A 20292-nucleotide genomic window follows, 5' to 3' on the forward strand; every position below is an offset into this window, starting at 1 on the left:
GTCATGAGTTAACTGTGTGGTTTTCCCTTTCATACTCTGTCAAAGCATGTTGACCGAAACAGTTGAGCAGCAATGTATGCTGATGCAAAAAGAGCTGTTTAAAGGAACGGTTCATTAAAAAAAATTCTTTTTTAAAAAACAAATGGAGACATTTTACTGAATTTTCAATACGGTAAATGATGAATGCTGTCAAACTCCAAAAATGACAAAGTTCTTTTGGACTTTCTATTTACCAATGAATAAAAATAAAATAAAAATAAAAAGTATCTCAGTTTCAATAAAAATATTTAGCAGCACAACTGTTTTTTATAAATATTTCTTGAGCTCCAAATCATTTTTGTAAAAAATCATGTGACACAGAAGTGAAGACTGGAGTAATGGCTGCTGCAAATTCAGCTTTGCCATCACTGGAACAAATTATATTTAAAAAATATTAAAATAGAAAGCAGATATTTTAAATTGTAATAATATTTCACAATATTAGACTGGTATTGGAATATAAAGAGACTTCTTTCAAAAACATAAAAAAAAAATATCTTTCTGATCCAAACTTTTGAATGGTAGTGTAGCACAGAAGCAAATTATACTTGAGTTACGCTGACGGGGAATATTTTTTTAGAGAATAACAACTGAAACAGAAGAAAGTCTTATGGTTTTTGAAGGACGAGGGTGACAGAATTGTCATTTTTACATGAATGATACCTTAAGTGCACTTTCTGCCCTCTACGCAATTGTAATTACTCAGCTATGTGCAAACATGCTTGAGTTCTTTTTACAGCTGTCAATCATAATACTAGTTAGTTCACATTCTTCCACTCTTTCTAGATGTAGTGTCCACTGGTGTAAGTGCTGCTTGCTTGTGCCATCAGAACAGAGTTAAGAGCTGTCTTTCCATTGTCGGGCCAAAACTTAGCGAGCGTGCTAGTGCGTGCCAGGGTCAGTCGCGTACTGTCACTTCCAGGGCTTTATCGGGCCTTCCTCTGGGCCAATGGCCTGGTGTTTTTGGCCCACCGAATACTTTGGTCCAAAGCAGGCCAACTGGGTCTTGAGGGGAGTGGTCATGAACAAAGATGGAGTTAAATGAATCAGGAGAGTTTTCATATCAAGTTACCAGCTGACCTCAACATTTAAGACATTTAAAACAATTTCAGCTCAAAACTCACTTTCAGACACCAGCAATTTTCTGAAATAACTTCCAATTGCAATCCAATGGGGATTCTGATCACCATATGAGGCAGAAATATATTTATATGCGATACTGAAGGCTACTTATGCTAACCATTGCAATAATAAATTCATACAATTATGGAAAGGAAAATACCAGAGAAAATACCAGACCTTGAAGACAAATCATATATGATTAATCATGTAATTATTTGGCTTCATGTTTCATCTGTCTTTTCACTGTGCCTTTGTTGATACTGGACTTCTGCATCTGCATGTCAAAAATTACCAAGCGGGAAGGAAGTCGACCGGAAGTTGAAGCCGGCCGCGTGCCACCATCTTGTAGCAGAACTTCACCTGCTGTTAGCATCCCATTGACTCCCATTCATTTTGGTGTCACTTTGACAGCGAATAACTTAACATCTGAGGCGTTTGAAGACTCCATTTGTCCATTATTTATTTCTAAAGAAACATGACAATGTATAAAATGCTCCATTACCTTGTAGCTTACGTTATGGCCCCGTAAAAACAGTTTTTGTAAAAGTAGGCTAACGATTGCGTCATAACCACGCGACTCTCTGTCGCACAGTATGAGATTACCGTATTGACGGGAGGAGAAGCTCGCCGGCAATCGGGGAGACGTGGAGGCAAAATGACAAAATAATTAATCAGAATACCTAGCAAAAGTTTCTCCTGCTCCTTGGTCATGGACACCTCCTACTCACGATCTCCGTCTCTGCAAGATTCGGAAGGGAATGATTCAGATTTCTCACGCCACAGCCACTAGAAGACAGACGGGTTGCTCACGTCACATCTACGTCGTCAAGCTCAGTTTGAGTCTGCGCGTCAGGAACGGAAGTCCTAAAAAATCGCTGAAAATGGGCTTCACTTGCCTCAATTGAGTTCCAATGAGATGACTCTGTCCATTTCTTATACTGTCTATGAAAATTACACATGTGAGTTAATCGGAGTGTAACTCCTGTTTTCTGCTTGTGAGCTCCCTCTGTTGCTCTGGCTGAAAGGATAACAGTATACTGAGACAGGAGAGATCGCTCAAACCTTCTCAGATCACATAATTGTATGGGAAATTTATAGAAATGCTAATTTTTTCTAAAGAAATGTGATGTAAACATGATATTTTATTAATTGATCTAAATGTGTAAGCCTTTGGACTTAAATTAAAAGCCTTAATGGAGTTGTTTTGTGCATTCCTGTGATCACAAGTAAATGGAAGCAGGTGCGACTAAATAATTATGTGCGTTCTCTTTATATGAGATAATGATAAATACCAGTTTGATTCAGAATGATTGATATGCACTCCTTAAATGAATAAATTACTGTCATAAATCATTGGTCAAATATCATTGCTGGAGTCTTAAGTAAAGGCCGAACTGTCATGTTTATTTTGCGATCTAGCAAGTTTTCAGTCAGTGAGCCCCATGCTAGTGAAATGGTGGGGTTGTGTGATGTTGTTCTATGGAGGCGTGTTCAGGATTAAGGTTAAGGTTTTAGAGTAGCGCTGCAGGGCTACTGGCCTGACAGTGCGTTACGCAGCTTGACTTTGGTCTTGCAGCTCATGGTTAGAGCTGTAGCGGTGAAGGAATTTCCCTTTGGGTAATTTTGAGTGGCCCAATAGCGATATTATCGCCATTTATTTATTTATTTTGATTTATTTATATGCATTTAATATTGCTATGTAAATAAGTGGTACAATGTGGTCAGCGGGCATGAAAACGAGGACATATTCAGTAACCAATGAAAACAAAACTAAAGAGCGCTGACACAGGAAGTGAATTAAACAGAAGAGGATGTCAAAATAAGGGTCCACATAACAGAACATAAACCTGACAATGAGCTCATTAGGCTATTGTTGTATGTATAACAGTTAGTTCTGATCCTCGAATCTCTCTTGACGAGAGTAGTGTTGCACGGTGTACCGATACTTCAAAAGTATCGCGAAACTCGGAAATTAAAAACGTCACGATACCTTAATTTATCAGTATCAATACTTAAAAAACAAACAAAAAAACGCCTCCCTATGGACGTCTGTGTTTTTTTCCTGACCCACGCAGCAAAGAACCTGCTGCTGTCAGTGTCATGTGACAAAACACTACAGCGAGATGGCTGCATGTGCGAGCACAAGTGGTCCACGACTCGTAGAAAAAGATGACGCGAGGAGTGACATATGGAAGTACGTTGCCTACCTTGCTCTGTTGCACGGTGCACCGATACTTCAAAAGTAAATCGGAAATTAAAAACGTCACGATTCCTTAATTTATTAGTATCGATACTTCTAAGAATGACCGCGTTCCAGATTTGTAAGGCCGGCGACACACTGGCTGCGTGTCGTGTCCGTTTTTATTTCGGCTCCCATGTTAACTGCCTGCGTGACACACGCGTCTGGGCGCAGCTCGAGACGCGCGGAAAACGCGTGCATGCTACAAATAGAACCGACGCCTATTTTTCACGTGACAAGCAAGCGTGTTGGAAGCGTTTCCAGGCAAATTAGATTAGGAAAAGATGTTTCTGTCATTTTGACATGAATGCATATTAATAAATGACATTTTGATGTTTGAAAGTTTTGACATAAATACAATATAAATGTAATTAAAAAAAATATTATCGATTTTCAAATATTGCACCTTTCAATACAGAACGAATTATTCTGTAGCCTATTTTGCCGTCAACACTGCCGACGTTGTCTTTGCTGCTATATATTTATGTTTAACATGAAGTATAGGCCTTCCACAACTCTCTCCCCACATGTCAAATATATCACCAATGAGGCTTATCATTATGTTACCAATATTAAACATTGTTTAATATAATCGCTGTTCATATTTTTATTCAAAGTTCAGAATCAAGATAAAGCTCTTATGTTTCTTATGATAAATGAGATAATGCTATAAACATTTTTTACCTTGAATGTCATTGCTCTAATTTATTTTTTATATTTTTATATTTCATATTTTGTTAAAATGTTTAATATATCTGCTGTTCATATGTTCATTTATTAGTGTGTTATGATTAGAATGTTGTCCCAGTTTTAAAATAAAACACATCAGCAATGATATTTGAGAGTGTTTCTCCCTTTTCAGGAAAAGTATCGAAAAAGTATCGAAATCGCAATACTTGACTTGGTATCGGTATCGAAACAATAATTTTGGTATCGTGACAACACTAGACGAGAGGCTTTCTGCTAATATTTCACCAGTTTTTAGCATTGCTCATCTCTGCACATTCTAGACAGGCTGTCACTCAGCACAGTAACATTGTTACAAGGGACTGTTTTTGAGTGGGTCATTAAACGGTTAATTCAACAAACACGTTCAAAAACGGTGTTTCATTCAAATATGTAATGAAACAAGGTGTTGAAATTATTTTAACTCACCACTTTACAAGGCTCGGCAGAGCAGCAATGTGCCGCATGGGCAACGCTGAAGCTGATGCCATTCATGGGAAATACCCTTAAACGTTAAAAGGATGATAGGACAAAGATTTCACTTTCCTTGGACATGGCAACCTTTTCACAAATATATATGACAACCTCAAAGACAGACTCAGTTAAGTGCAGGCGCTCAGTCGATCTCTCTCTCATACACGGTCACTGTTTAGGCTTGTTATGTGCAAATCCAAGGAGCCTCTGTAAAAATCACCATGGTAAACAGAATCTTATTATCAATAACTTATTTAACATTCAATACACATGCACGAAGTGCAAAACAAGAAGGGCAGGGCATAGCTTTATGAAAAAAAGAAAACACTTGAATATCACTGTTTCTGTGGTTGCTTGCATTCCCCTACGGTTGGCTTGTCAGTAATGCGGTATTACAATATTGCGGTTATCGTGACAGCCGACAGCCCTAGTTGAGGTCCGAGGCTATTGGCCCTACCCGGCACGTTGTTGGTCTTGGCTCGTACTAGCTGACAGTGGAAAAGCGGCTAATGTTTAAGCCCTACTGCAATGCTTGTACAGAGGCAGGTGAGTCTCACGTGTATTCACTGGTGTCCCTGATCCTCATCTGATTAGCCCTGGGACTCCAGACTGACGTCATGGTCACCCCGTCACCCCCCCAACGCAATCTTATACTGTCATCTCAGGCAGGACTTCTCAACGGCTGCATCTCCTAGCCTGTCATTTGATTAAGTGTGCACTTGCTTGACGGGGGCTAAAGCTGTGTGGAGTAAATGTATGGTTTTTGCTGTGAATTTAGCTGCACTTTAGGGGCTTAAAGCATATGAAAGATGTAGCAATCCTAAAGAAGCTTTGTCTGAACCTTTGTTACTATAAATTAAAAGAAAAGAAAGAACACTCAAACATGCACAAGGTAAGGGATCCAGAGGGTTGTGTTTGTGTTGTGAAGCAAACAAATGTGTTGCTTCTGAATGTGAGTTAATGTACACTACCATTCAAAAGTTTCGGGATCGATTTTCAGTATCGATTGTGTTGCATCGATTACTCCAGTCTTCAGTGCCACATGATCCTTCAGAAATCATTCTATTGCGCTGATTTGGTGCTCAAGTAACATTTCTTGTTATAAATATTGAAAACATGTCACTTTTGATAAATTTAATGCATCCTTGCTGAATAAAAGTATAAATTTCTCTCTTTTTTAAATTACTGACAAACTTTTGAGTGGTGGTGAATGACTTTGAATGTGATTGTGAAACTTGTTTATAGCCCTTTGTTTTCTTTCAGGGTCATTTTTTTTTTTTTGTGTGTCTCCAGTGGTCACTGGTTGGATTGTCTTTGGTTTGTTTTTTCACTCTGTGTGTGTGTGAGCAAGTGACAACACTGTTTGCTTTGAGGCTTTTTACTTTTGAACGGTGTGGTGTGGTTTTATGAGCACTGCGTATTTAATACAAACAGGCCTTCCAGATGTTTCTGGAATTTCGTGACACCACAGAGAGGATGTGACCAGTGCAGGGTTCTTGCCAGATTTCCATGGCAACGTCTGTTTCCCATCCTGATGAAGAACACAGCGAGTATGAATGAATCTGCAGGCGTCTTTAAAGGAGTTATATGGCTCTCATTTTGGGCCCACATTTTTTACTTCTTAAATTAGATTTTTTTTGTCATCATAATTCTTGTGTTGATGACAGCTTCACTTTGTTGTTGTAGTTTTAGTGGTTTATAATGTAATGATTTTAGGCACCTCATGATTCAATCCGATTCTGGGAGTCACAATTTAATTTCTGATACACCTGTGTTTTTTTTTTTCCTGATTAATTATTCTGCTTTGCAAAGGCAAAACACATTTGTTGTATATTTTTGCATTATTCCATGATGCCTTTAAGTTTAACAATGAAAAACACTGAATTTATTTCCTTTTAATTTTCATTTATTAGATTATTACATTGCCCTTTTGCATTCTAGCTCACAGTTACATTTGAAAAAAGGTGTAGAATATCTATAAATTGAATAAACTTAGCAACATTCACACCTGGATGGTGCTGGTTTGCATTGACACAAATTTGTAAATCTCGAATGGATAAGCAGTCTATTTAGTATGTGCTTGTATATAAATGTATTCTGAATTTCTGAATTTGGATTGATTTAGAATCGTTAAAGAATTGCAATGAATAGATTGTTTTCCCCTACTCGCATCTTGGCAGCAAGCCCTTGTTTTGAGATGTATTATTTACTGTGTGACTGAGATGCAGTGCCGCAGTGTGGAAGAAACTGCTTTTTAAATCAATTTTATCGCTTTTGCGTTGACTCTGTGAACTTATTGGGTGTAACTATACAACTCTACAGCAGCATCTTTTTCTATTAACCTAATTCATATATTCTCTATTCATCTAATTTATATATTCTGAAGTTCAATGGTCACTTTAGTGGCACGTTAAAACAGTTGCGTGTGCTTGTTTGTCATTGAAAAGAGGAAAAACCGAATGTATGTGTGTTTCAGCTGGAGCTGCCGGCACCGCCTCCCCTGCTGTTCAGGAAGCTGAGTAACCCCGACCTGTCTCCTGCTGCAGGAAAGACCAAACTGCAGCGGCAGCTCAGTCAGGATGACGGCAGAGCCCGACGCAGCAGTATGGCCGGCGTCCTCACCGGTGAGACACCGCAAATGACTTTCCCTAGTAGTTTGTATGTCCCCCTTTTGCTTAAAAGACTCCAGGATTTTGTGTAAAGACTGATGAACATGTTCTTCAGCATGATTTGAGAATGATCCAAAGAACATCTTGTTGTTCAATAGAAGAAAGAACATCTGGCCTTTTCTGCAAATTTAAAGTGCTTCTATTATTCTTTTTTTGGATATTACCTTTTATTTAGTGTGTAATATAGCTGTTTGTGAATGTAAAAGGTCTGCAAAGATCAAAGTGCACAACAAAGGGAGTTGTTGTCTCACAAAAGAAAGAACCGATTCTGAACTCCCTGAGACTAGTCATCATAATTCCAGTATTACTCCCTGCTCAAACCCATGTAGGTTTGTAACAAATTTGTATGATGTCCACCTATGGTCGTCATTGGCTGCCCACAAACAACGTCTACTTTCACCCGCCCTCAGACACTGTAGTTGTAGCTGAGGCCTGGAAGATTTTGGTTTGTGTTGTCGACATGTTGAGAAGATGCTGTTTTTCTGTGCTTTGAAAGCAAATCCACTTTGCAATCTCAAATTGATATGGTAAAACCCACACTATCATTACTGTTCTTTATCACTGTGTATAGAAGTGCTGAGGAAACCTCCTGAGCTGAAATTCAGATACGGTAATGGTCATTTTGTTTCCGAGGCGCTGTAAGCGATATACCAAACACAACAGACTGGGCCATCTGACCAATCAGAGCAGAGTAGAGGGTACACTCTTGAAAAGGCGGGGTTTAGAGAGAACGAATCCTTGATGGAACTGTTTCAGACACTGAGAAAAGAGGTGATTGCAATTATGAGAAAAATTATATTTTCTGACCTTGGATGCATGTAAACCTACTGTAGGAGACCGTCAAAACAATCAGGAATCTTTAGAAGATAACCTTTAATAGGGGTACTTTAAGTACACAATTACTTTAATTGTGGTATTGTGGATCAATACCACAAATTTACTTACATTTAATAAGTGATTAGAAATACTGCAGAACTTTGTTCACATTAGGGGTGTCCCCGATTATTGATTTTCATAGTCGAATCAGAATCGTCAAGTCTTGCCTATAGTCGACTAATAGTCGAATCATGTGTATGGGGGCGGGGCTTTAACAATTCAAAGCCGCGATGTACAGAAAATCACACAAAGATATAGAAGAAAATGTATAAAAACATTTTGGATCAATAAAACTAAGAAATAACATAAATAACTCCAGAAAGGCCACACTGCAGACAGGATTTACATTTCACATGCAAATCAAATTAAATTGGCTAAATTACCTGTGCGAGCAGGCTCTAAGTACAGCACAACATCGATGCACCGAAAAAATAAACAATTAATTTACTGAATTAAATTAGAACAGAATATACCTTTCTTATAAATAAAAATACAAAACGAAATAAATCAGAATCAAGTCACAAGATGAGGAGCAAATGTGTGCAAAATGCCTAAAGTGCAGGGGAACACATATTCAAAACACAAGCCACAAATAGTTAGATTAGATATCCCTGACAGATCAATAAATAAAATTAAAATAAAGAAATTACTAAAATAACGATAGTAGCCAGAATTTTCTACTTTGTCTTTTTAACTGCAGAAACAACAATAAATGCTAAACTGGAGTCACAGTCTTTTTAGCTAAAAATGTTCACAGCATCCAAAAATGAAATTAGAACCGGCTGAAAAGTTTTGAAATCACTTGTACCCTATACCTGATCGAGAGAACAAATCCAGTCGTTCGCTCTGTCTGTGTCCGTTGGAGTCTTTTCAAATTGTGCGCGCAGATAAAATACATTCTAAAACACGTAACGTGAAAAACGTTTAATGACTTAATCTCCTAAAATAGTTAAATTAAAATATGAAAACGCTTTACTATAGGAGGAACGCATTGCGTTCATAATCTGGGTTCATCTGCTTATCTGCACATAGTATGGTTTCTTAAAGTGTGTAGGCTACTGTGTACATAACATTAAAGGAACACTCCACCGTTTTTTGAAATAGGGCTTATTCACCTTCCTTCTTTCCCACATTTAGATAGGTGGGCAAATGCATTTTTGTCTCAGTGCATGCATTGTTTTAGTTTGACAGGGTCGGCGTGAGCTTAGCTTAGCATAATGAATGGAATCCTTTGTTGCCAGCTAGCATGTCCTGAATAAAAGTGATATAAAAATAAAAAAAAACCCTACCTAATTACTTCTTGTTGCCTGCGTATTCACAACAAGCACAAATAGCGATGCAGATTAACACTAGGCGATTTCCTAGGCAGATATTGACTTATATATTAAGGACTATATTAGGGGGAAGCACAGGCGAAGCACTGCTACTTGGGCGTGATATCTCTGCGCCCAAGTAGCAGTGCTTCGCCTGTGCTTCCCCCTAATATAGTCCCAAGTCAAAATCTGCATAGGAAATCGCCTAGTGTTAATCTGCATCGCTATTTGTACTTGTTGTGAATATGCGGGCCACAAGAAGTAATTAGGTGTTTTTTTTTATTTTTTATATCACTTTTATTCAGGACATGCTAGCTGGCAACAAAGGATTCCATTCATTATGCTAAGCTAAGCTAGCGCCAACCCTGTCAAACTAAAACAATGCATGCACTGAGACAAAAATGCATTTGCCCACCTATCTAAATGTGGGAAAGAAGGTGAATAAGCCCTATTTCAAAAAACGGTGGAGTGTTCCTTTAAGCCACGTTAAAGTGCCTTTTAAGCGTTTTAAAAGCTTTTTCACGTTAAGCATTTTAGAATGTCCAGGGGAAAACCAACTTGTTGGCCGGCAGAAGTGCGATCATGGGTTTCCTAATGCTAATCCAGCCTTGGAGAATATCCTTTCTGATGGTGTACATCCACACTTTAGATTTTCTTATCCCAGACATTGTTAAAGATTTAAATCCTTGCCGCCAAGACGCTCCTCTGTCGGTCACGGATTGAAAGTGAAACTTAAATCTGTCACGGGGTGTTTGGATTTATTTCGCCCTCATATAGCCAAAGTGGCATGATCCTCGTTTCATAACACCTCTGCGAAGATTCGACCGTGAGATCGGTAGTCGAATCAGGCTCCTCCTATCGAAGCATCGAATCTTCGACTATTCGGGGTCACCCCTAGTTCACATTATATAAAAGATGTAGATTTAAATAGATGAGCTATCAGAGAATCTGTAGCTTGCCTTTGATTTGGTTCTTAACCACAGAATGCAGACATGTATACAGACAAATACAGACCATGTCCTGATTCTGTGTTTCTCTGGTGTGCCACAGGAAAGCAGCTTCTGCCTCTGTCGAGCAGCATGCATGGTGGAGTGAGTCAGCTGGCCTGGCAGCAGCACGCAGGAGAACCCAATAACTTGGTCCGCATGAGGAGTCAGTCCTTTGGCCAGTCTGCCCCCTCTCTCACTGCAGGACTGGTAAGTGCACATGGAGCACACCCTCTATCTGCTTCCATCCAACACAAGCAAACAAAGGTTTGAGTTTGTAAATAATTTTACAAGGCACTGTCACGTAATACTTGGTAGATTTGTAAGAATGATAGCCTGACCCTCAGTGGTAAAATGGCCATCATAAGTTTTATCTGACCCTATGATGCCCCCCCCCCCCCCCCCCTTCCAGAACTATGTGGTGACAAACATGATCAAATGTGATAAAATAGGTACTTTTCTTCACTTGCCATTGTCTTGTGTGGCAAAATGGAATTTTGGATCCTGTCTACACACCTGAGCATTGACAATTCACAAGGACTAAATGTAAAATAACTGCCACTGATGCAATTTATGATTCATGACTAGGATACAGTTGCTTACAAATGCAAATTTACTCACATAGTCAGGTCACATTGTCACGGATAATCTGTATTGATCCTTACTTTCATTGTATTTATCAGTAATTTCAAAAGGCAGATAGAAAGCACTCAAAGCAGCATTCGGTGTGGCTGGTCTTTGTGTTTGTTTATGAAGGTTTAGAAGTGAAGAAACTATGTGTCAATTACAGCAATATAACCATTTATCTGAAGAGATCTTGTACCTGCTGTATGTGTATGTGCAGAAGATGTACCGGTATTTACCATGAAGTTGTCATGCAGTCTAAAGCTTAGTGCCATAGCTACATCTGCTGTCCGTGGCTAGTACTACACCAATGAAAGTGGGCAATACTAAATGCTAAAAGGAAAGCTTATTTATTATATTATATTATATTATATTATATTATATTATATTATATTATATTATATTATATTATATTATATTATATTATATTACAATACTTATTTATATTTATAAATATTGTTATATATTGTTTTGTGTGTGTGTGTGTGTGTATATATATATATATATATATATATTTCTATTTTATCTACTCAACTTTTCCCTTTTGGATGTAGTCTTTCATGCCATACTGAACCCTTTTGATGACTAGAAAATATTATTAGATATATGTGGACAGTTAATGTAAATAAGGTTTGAGACAGTGGTTCTATAAACGGTTCTTCATGTGTTTTTGAGATGGTCTTTGGTTCACTGTTTTAGTTTTAAAGAGTGTTAAAGATAAAATCCTCAGCAATGGTGTTGAATTTTCACATGGTTTGGGCATATTAAAAACACCACATAGACAAACAACATTAAAAGCTTGATTTTCACCACAGGGGGGACTTTAAGTTGTAGTGTTTCAGTAGATTTACTCTACACTGCTCCTGAACATCTAGAAATCTAGCCTTTGACATAATACCAAGAATTCTGTAATGCTCATGGTTGTTTCTAACCTTCAGGTGGCAGCATTGCCCACGTCCTGAACACACAGAGGCGCTGACTGCCCACTCATGTAGAACTAAATGGTACAAATCTTGAATGGGTAAAGTGCTGCACATGGGCTGTGTTATTATCTCAGCCCTTATGTTTATGGATGAAAAATATACTCAGCACTGCAGTGTAGCAGGGTGTCCTAATAAAGTGGTAATTAATATGCCAGTGCTTCAGCTGGCCCTCTTTAAAGGCCTTGTCTTTTGAAAGAGAAGCCATGGATACACTAATTGCTGCTTATTAGGATTTATATGCCAGCAGCAAACAGTAGCATGCTTATATTAAGATGTAATAGTCCACAGTTATTTAAAGTTGCTAGGACACTTCTTTTGTACTTTGTTGCGTATGAAGGATAATATAGATTGTTTGTGCATCATATCTCAAACGTAATTTGAAGGCCTGTTGATGTGAATCGAATTCATCTCTGTTTTGAATGAAAAATAACCATTGGATCATAAATTCATATTCGGATCAAGCAAGCAACTTCATAAATATAATATCAATCATGAGGCAGCAGTATATTGAGTTTTTAAAAGGAAATGATTCATTTTGTTATGTGTGCAATCTATTTGACAAATTATGTTCATTACTATATAAAGCAGCTTCTAGGAAATTGCTAGAGGAAATATAACCTTTTTTGCATAAATATTAAATACCTTTTGTAACTTTATAAAGATCCATCTTGATTTAATTTATACGATAATGAAATGCGATTTATACGTCTTTCTTTGTTCTATTGTATTTATATGTGCTATTTATAATTTGATTATTTGTTCTTATTTTATTACTGACTGTTAACTTGTCTTTAATAATGTTTTAAATTTACATTAATTAGGCTAGTAGATTTGCTGCAGTGTCAAAATTGGAATAGAGAATTGTGATATTTCACTAGTATCTAAACATTTGAACCACTGACCCAGTCCTTGCACTGAGCCCTGCTGGAGCAGCTCTAAATATGTGCTGCAATATTAAATGAAAGATAAAATATAATAGAGCAATAGAATGAACAGTGAAAGTAACAGAAGCTCATACAATACATTTTAGCAGGCTTAATTTAGCATGAAAATAACTGAAGGAAATATATATTTGCTGAACAAATTAAGCCAACTAATATGATTTATATTCTTTTGGTTTCTCTACATTTAAAAATGACAAATGCAGTGAAAATACAGGTATCAGTATTCTGTATCGGCAAGTACCAAAAAGAAATAATCAGTATCGGACTCGTTCTGGAAAAAGTGGTATCGGTGCATCCCTAATAAATAATCCAAATTTTTTGTGACTATTGTGGACTACTGGTTTTGTGTGCATACTGGTTATTAGGAAATATATATTTTGGTGTTGACCGTAGAGGTAAGTAGGGATGGGCAGGTATACCTGTAGCGGTATACATCAACAGTACTTATTTGTGATGTAAAAATAAATTACAGTGAGGAAAATAAGTATTTGAACACCCTACTATTTTGCAAGTTCTCCCACTTAGAAATCATGGAGGGGTCTGAAATTGACATCGTAGGTGCATGTCCACTGTGAGAGACATAATCTAAAAAAAAAAATCCAGAAATCACAATGTATGATTTTTTAACTATTTATTTGTATGATACAGCTGCAAATAAGTATTTGAACACCTGAGAAAATCAATGTTAATATTTGGTACAGTAGCCTTTGTTTGCAATTACAGAGGTCAAACGTTTCCTGTAGTTTTTCACCAGGTTTGCACACACTGCAGGAGGGATTTTGGCCCACTCCTCCACACAGATCTTCTCTAGATCAGTCAGGTTTCTGGGCTGTCGCTGAGAAACACGGAGTTTGAGCTCCCTCCAAAGATTCTTATATGCTGCGCGAAACACGTGCGCACTTTGATGTAAACAATCCCCACATGTAGAAGCACTGTGTGCATGCGGCGCAGTGCGCACTCTAGTCTAATGTAATGAATCCTCACATGGAGAAGCATGACGGAAGGAGGAACGCTGCCGACGATTTATCCCCCTTCTAAAAGCAGGGCTGTCAACTCTATGTATTCAGCGTGAGACTCACGCAATTTACACTTTTCACACGCTCTCACGCCACACATCCATTTTCTCACGCAGAGAAAAATCACGGAGCAAAGAGGACACTGACACCGACAGACTAGACAGAGCAGGTTACTTTTGATATGAAAAAAATTCTCAGCTCTCATGTTCTGTCCATTTTATTACGAAATTCAGACAATAAATACCGTTTTGGCGCTTGTAAATGTGACGTGACCGATCGCTGTAGCGCCTCAGTTCAAGTAAACCGATCATCTGTTAGTTTTTATTTAAAGATACAGTACAACTTGCCGAAAGGTTTTTATGCCTCTTACATAATATCGATCAATCAGTGTTTTTCAACCACGGAAAGAGGTCAATAAAGCTGCAGGTGAACAATTATGTCACAGAACGTTACATTTAACGTTACCTCAGGAAGGCCATTTAATGACCAGCACGTTAGTTGACTATAAAAAAATTGCTATAGAGAGGAGTATTTAGCTAAATATGTGCACTATATTACATTTGTATTATATTTTTACTTGTGTCATAATTCTTATTATAATGAAAACCAAATTATATTAATTTGTTCATTTTTAACCTTTAATAATACCAGCTGATAGGGCTCTGTATGTTTGCAGCATTATGTGAGATATATTTTTTCTTGAGAAAAATTTACATGTAGGCTATCTACTGTAGCCTACCTAATATTTATCCGAAGAGTCAATATTGAATCAAGATTGAAATCAAATCTCAAGAATTGAATTGAAATCGTGAAAATTGTGTAAAATTCTGTTTAGTTACCAAATGTTTTGATAATCACAATTACACCTATTGTGATGCAAGTTGTTTTTTTCCTACATCCCCCCCAATCCATCCGTTTCTCTTGAGCAATTAAAATATCGTGATAATACCGTATACCGTGATAAAAGCTCAATCAATTAATCTCAGCATTAAAATTTGATACCGGCACATGCCTAATACTGGTACTTTATATATGAAAGATACTTGATTGTATCCATTTATTTTCTCTTTTTATTTGGAACTTGATGGATCATGGATGCAAATGACAAGATTCAATTATTCATAACAAATTAAAAAGTATTATGGTGCAAAATAAAATTTGCATTGTGTAACTCGTCTTTGACTTGTATATTTTCACATATAAATCTCTATAGGTTTGCAGCCATACAAGTGAGATGTTAGTCTTACTATTTATTCATAGGCACGACAGTGTGGTGAAGGAAATGACCCAGGGTTGTTTTATCCTGTGGTGATGTAGTTCGTAATCCTCAGGTCCAGGCTGCTTCTGTGGGGCTTTATTGTGAGAGGTGTGGGAGAGACACAGGGATGGAATGACTTAAAGGGAACCATGCAGGACAGGCAGATGGTGTTTATCTTCTAATATGGAGAGGTGTGTGTGTTGGGCAAGCACAGATTTTTTAAATGACGGTTGGGGGTGGGGGTGGGTGGGAGGCGGTGGTGGGGTTCTGACATGAACCATAACTGATTATGCAAATTGATTCATCTGATCAGTTTTCAAAAGATTTTTCGTTCTGCCATTAAGTTTACCCCAAGGGGCAGACAAGGTGCAGGAATTTCCATTACTCATTGTGCTTAGGGATTTGAACAAACACCTAGTATTTAAAATACGTTTACATTGAAAGAGGACCCGGGTCATTTTTAGGGACCAGAAATAGATTTGAGGATTGTTTCTTTTGACTTGGAGCAGGAAACAAACAGCCAGAATACCCTAGCAATCAAAAACAACAATTTAGCAACCACATAGCAATATGTACATAAAATATAATTGTAAAAGTTGCATATTTATTGAATTTTAATAGATCTGTATTAGTCTAAATGAATGCTCCTTATAGGACATCACATTCTTTTGACCAAAGCTATTACTGTACAGAGAGTGTTTTGTCCTTGGCAACAACATCCAACATACAGTAAGTGATTATAACTAATTTTTAGTGGTCATACACACATTTTTAAAATATCGGCATCGGCCGATACGTTTTTCTGATTAGCCGATGTGTTGGAAGCGGGACTTTGACGGCGCTCCAGACTTTTATTTTGACGGGCAGCGCTGAGAAATGTAGTGCTTGATCACACAGCGCTCACTCACATTCTCCGTCTTCATTAGTTTACGATCTCTGTGAGTCATGTCTAATACTTTGTTAGACAGAACTGGTAAACAAAGAAAGTAAATGGTATGCGAAAAAGTAAAGCGTTTGCTTTTATATTATTTGTAACAAAAAAGGCTAACAATCAGGCTAAAATACTTTCTCATTTGTCGTCAACATTCAGCAAATGCGTATCTACATAATTTAAACAAATTTCTGAATATCTAATGAACATTTAATTTCACAAACCTTAATCGAATCCAGCTGTGATATCTTGTGAAGTGTGCATTTGTAGCCTGCATAAACGTGTTAATGCGAGTGACGGTGAGTCCGTGCGAAGTGAGTGAATGCGAACAGAAGATTGTTATGCACAGGTCAGTGTGGTCTGTTCATATATTTTTATGGCACACATTTATGGAAGAAAATGGTTATTTTGGTTTATTCCTTTGGTGTTCAGTCTAATTTGTGATGGCAGTGAGGCTGGAGTAAGTCAACAGTGGCATTAACATACCGTGATATTTGCATAATATTTGCATATAGGCAGGGGGAAAAGGCAGGGAGGGTTGTTCTAGTGCTGTAGGCGATATTGTAATTCATTCCTGCCGTTTCTTTTTTGTGTATGTTATTGTTGTTCTAGTTTTATGTTCAAATATTAAATTAAGATTTAAAGAGCTGGTCTGCCTTGGAAATCTAAAATTGTATTTAATCAGTTAAAGAAGAACAGATAAAGAAGTTGAAGTGACTTTTCTACAGAGGATACCAGACTTAAATTGTGCCGTGGTTGTGTATATTTTAAATGGTGATTTGTTTTTCTCTTCCCAGGGAATCTGGTCTTTAGTGTGGTTAATGGAGCTTTTATAAGCATTCGGAGGACCACATAAGTAGCTGCGGCCCTCATGAATACACAGTCAATCCTTTATCACTTAAATCTTTTAATGGGATATTGAAATCTGTTTCCATCCTTTCAAAAAATGTAGCTGTCCTCTCTACCTCTTTTTTTTATTTGTATCGATTTATTTTTGGTGGTTTGAAAATGTTACCCAGAGGCAATAGGTTTTAAAGGAGACACAAAGAAGACAAAGAAAACCAGAATGATCGCTCATCTCCCGTCATTGAGGTCACAAACAACTGAAGTGAGTGACTATGTACAGGATTAAATATTCAAAAGGCAATTATGAATAATTACTTGAAAGGCCCTCCACTGTGCTGCCAACTTACCCAATGTGACGACACTCATGGCAGCTGTAGAGGCTGCTGGGATCTGTCTTTTTTGTTTCTGTGCTGCTAGCTTTTTTCCTACACTATACTCTCTCTGCTTGTTTTATTTTTCTGGGTCTGACAGTTGTTTTTCTTTTTGCTACGCACCTTCTGTTTCTATCTTCAGGCTTTTAATCTGATGTTCCTTGCATTTGGCCCAGATTGTGATCTATGACGCAAAACAATAAAACAAGATTTCACTGTGTACCTGGAGGGAAAAAACGCCTTTAACGCTTTTTAAATATCTGATCTAAATCACGCCAGTGTCATTTGAGAATGTCTTGTGGGCAGAAAGAGCACATACATTTTTAATACAAGAACTAGCATTGACAGCTCAACTGTCATTTAGATAAGCATCAAGCAAGTTTTGCTTGCCATTTTTTTGCTTATTGTGAAATGTTGATTATGTTAGCCTCACTAAACGTTAGTCAGTCAATCTTTAAATAACAGTTAAGCTTTACATAAAAAGTTAATGAGAAAGTACTGTGCATCTTTACATAATGCATAAGTGCAGTTTTTTTCCCCATAAAAACAAGTTTTATCCTTGAAGAATTGAATAGGCTAGTAATTTAGAAAAATGTTAAAAATCATGTATATTCATAAGAGAGGAGTTTGACTGATAAAGCAGGACTTCTATTTTGACAGTGCTGCCTGAGCGCTGGCACAAACTATGCTGTGCTATGTCCAGTTTGCTTCTGTTATATTCACTGTATGTAAAATTAGCTTTGCCTGGCATTTATTGGAGAAAATGTGATTCCCATAGACTAAGGAGATTATTGAGTGCACAGTTGGTTACAGTATTTACTTCCTTACTATTCATGTTTTCAAATTTATTTAAAAGAAATGCCATAATAGGACTACAGAATCAAAACTTTGCTATCTAAAGTACAAATGTTTATTTTTACAGATTATCTAGTTCCAATGATTGCCTTTAAAAAAAAAAAAAAGATTTATTAATTATTTTAGTAAAGTAAAAAAAAAAATATATATATATATATATATTTAACATACACACACACACACACGTATATTTATACATATCAGCTTTATATTGGCCATTGGCATTAGCCATAGAAAAAAAAACAAAAGGGAAAATATAGAAACTTCAAACATCCCATCATCCTTGTCACCACAGAAAGTCTTTCTCTTCAAGGTTAAGAATTCAAAAACCAGTGAAGAGAGAGATACAGGAAAAGAAAACTGATTTACAAAACCGTGTTACTTTTCGTCTCACTGCCCTCGATAACTTCACCTGTTGAGCCAGCAGGACACATTCATAATTCATCTCTGAAAGTAGACTAGATGTACTTGGTCTCGCCTTGGGTCAGAGACTGAGGATAGCTACCCTTAGCCTATATCCTGCAGACTGGATTTAGGCTAGAACAGGTTTGCAGCGTGGCCCTCAAAGAAATGACGCAATCAAATATTTTAAACTGTGCTGCCTTATGTAAGAGGTTCAGTTCCTAAAAACAACCTGGCTAACCAAACATGATCTATATACTGATGAAAAGAGAAGAGAAAAGTGATAGTAATGTCCGGCTCAAACTTGCATGCTTGGGCCTGAAGCAGATAAACAGATGCCAATGCAGTGTAAGCACTAACAAATTAATTGCACAGTATACATTTATCAGTTTATACATTCCCTGGGTATTAAACCCATGTGTAATATACTCTAGTGCCATGCTGTACTGTAATTTTCATCTTGCCTTTTGCTTTTATAGGTGCTGTAGTTCTTGTTTTTGGTGTTCTTTATTTAAACTCTTTTAAGCAGACTGTTACTTTTTATATAACAGACCATCTGATTCATTATTGTTTAATTTTTGCATCTCTCAAAGAAGATTTGTCATTTTTTTTGCCATGATGTTCTTAAAATCTTTTTTAAAGTTTTAAAGGCACAAGAACAGACCTCTTTTTAAGCTTATGCTTTGAAAATATTTAATTTTTTCTGAAAATGTTCTTAATTTCTAACCTCCTCTTCTTTCTTCCCACTTTCTCTGCTGTCATCACCTCCTCTTGCTGTTTTTTCTTCTTCTTTCTAACATGTTCTTATCCTCATTTGTCAAAGCTGTGACCTTTTAAAACTCATATCTAGGGGCAGGAATCATACTTTAATTGGGCAGAATATGACAAGTTCTTTAGCTGAAATGACCGCTTTGGACCTCATATGGGCCAGTTCTGAATACTACGTTAGTCCTTAATATCCAAGCTTTACCAATGCAAGCTTATATGTCTGTTTCAGTAGCAGTTATTTTGTTGAATTAATTTTGATTGAGACTTGCTTTCTTTTCAAATGAGCTGATCCAAATTCAGTTAATTACCCAGGTCTCCACAGGACTCACACAGCCCTTTTGCCTTTCTTCCTGCCCATGGTGAGATTCTGGTTGACTGAGTCCAGATAGCAATTAAGATGCATATGAAAAATTTAACGTGTCTGCTTGAGATGCTTGAGTCAATAAACACAGCACAACATTACTCTTGGCTTCCGGCAACTCATTTTCCAAAACTAATCGGCTAACAAGGTTTTCTTCTTTTTTTTTTTTTTTTTGCTAGCTCTCTTGTTCCTGTTTTGCTTATTCCCATGTCTGTTCCTCAAGGACTCTGAGCTCCAGTGCTGTTGGAGGACTTAAACAAGTCACATTGCTAAAGGAAATCTTTTCCTCTTTGTGTTTTATGCGAAGCAAGAGTGCCAGAGACTTTGATGGTTTGTGCTGTGCATTTTCTCCATATTTTTAGCAGGTGCCATAATTGACAACATAGGGATCGCATTCGTGCTCTTTGATCCTGTATTACTGACAGACTCTGAGATTGACAGGTACAAATAATAAGGCATAAAACTTATTCTTTTTTTTGTGTGTTATGT

The 20292-nt window shown here is 37.2% G+C and overlaps 1 protein-coding gene and 1 long non-coding RNA gene across 4 annotated transcripts in view; both read left to right on the forward strand.

Annotated features, from left to right (window-relative positions):
- The window catches only part of mast2 (microtubule associated serine/threonine kinase 2), a 135768-nt gene that overhangs the window by 25170 nt on the left and 90306 nt on the right, over positions 1 to 20292 (forward strand). For all 3 annotated transcript variants that reach the window (XR_014211536.1, XM_082189853.1, XM_082189854.1), the window contains exons 2-3: positions 7077 to 7224; positions 10509 to 10654. Coding sequence is in view for 2 of the 3 variants with exons in the window: in XM_082189853.1 (XP_082045979.1) it covers positions 7077 to 7224; positions 10509 to 10654 (294 nt within the window). In the remaining variant the exon portion in view is untranslated. The remainder of the gene's footprint in view (positions 1 to 7076; positions 7225 to 10508; positions 10655 to 20292) is intronic.
- LOC309513826 lies at positions 10665 to 18276 on the forward strand. Its single transcript, XR_014211538.1, has 2 exons — positions 10665 to 14449; positions 14486 to 18276. It is a non-coding gene; the product is annotated as an uncharacterized lncRNA (long non-coding RNA).

The sequence above is a fragment of the Leuciscus leuciscus genome (genome assembly GCF_965113295.1).
Source record: "Leuciscus leuciscus genome assembly, chromosome: 14".
NCBI classification, from domain to species: domain Eukaryota; kingdom Metazoa; phylum Chordata; class Actinopteri; order Cypriniformes; family Leuciscidae; genus Leuciscus; species Leuciscus leuciscus.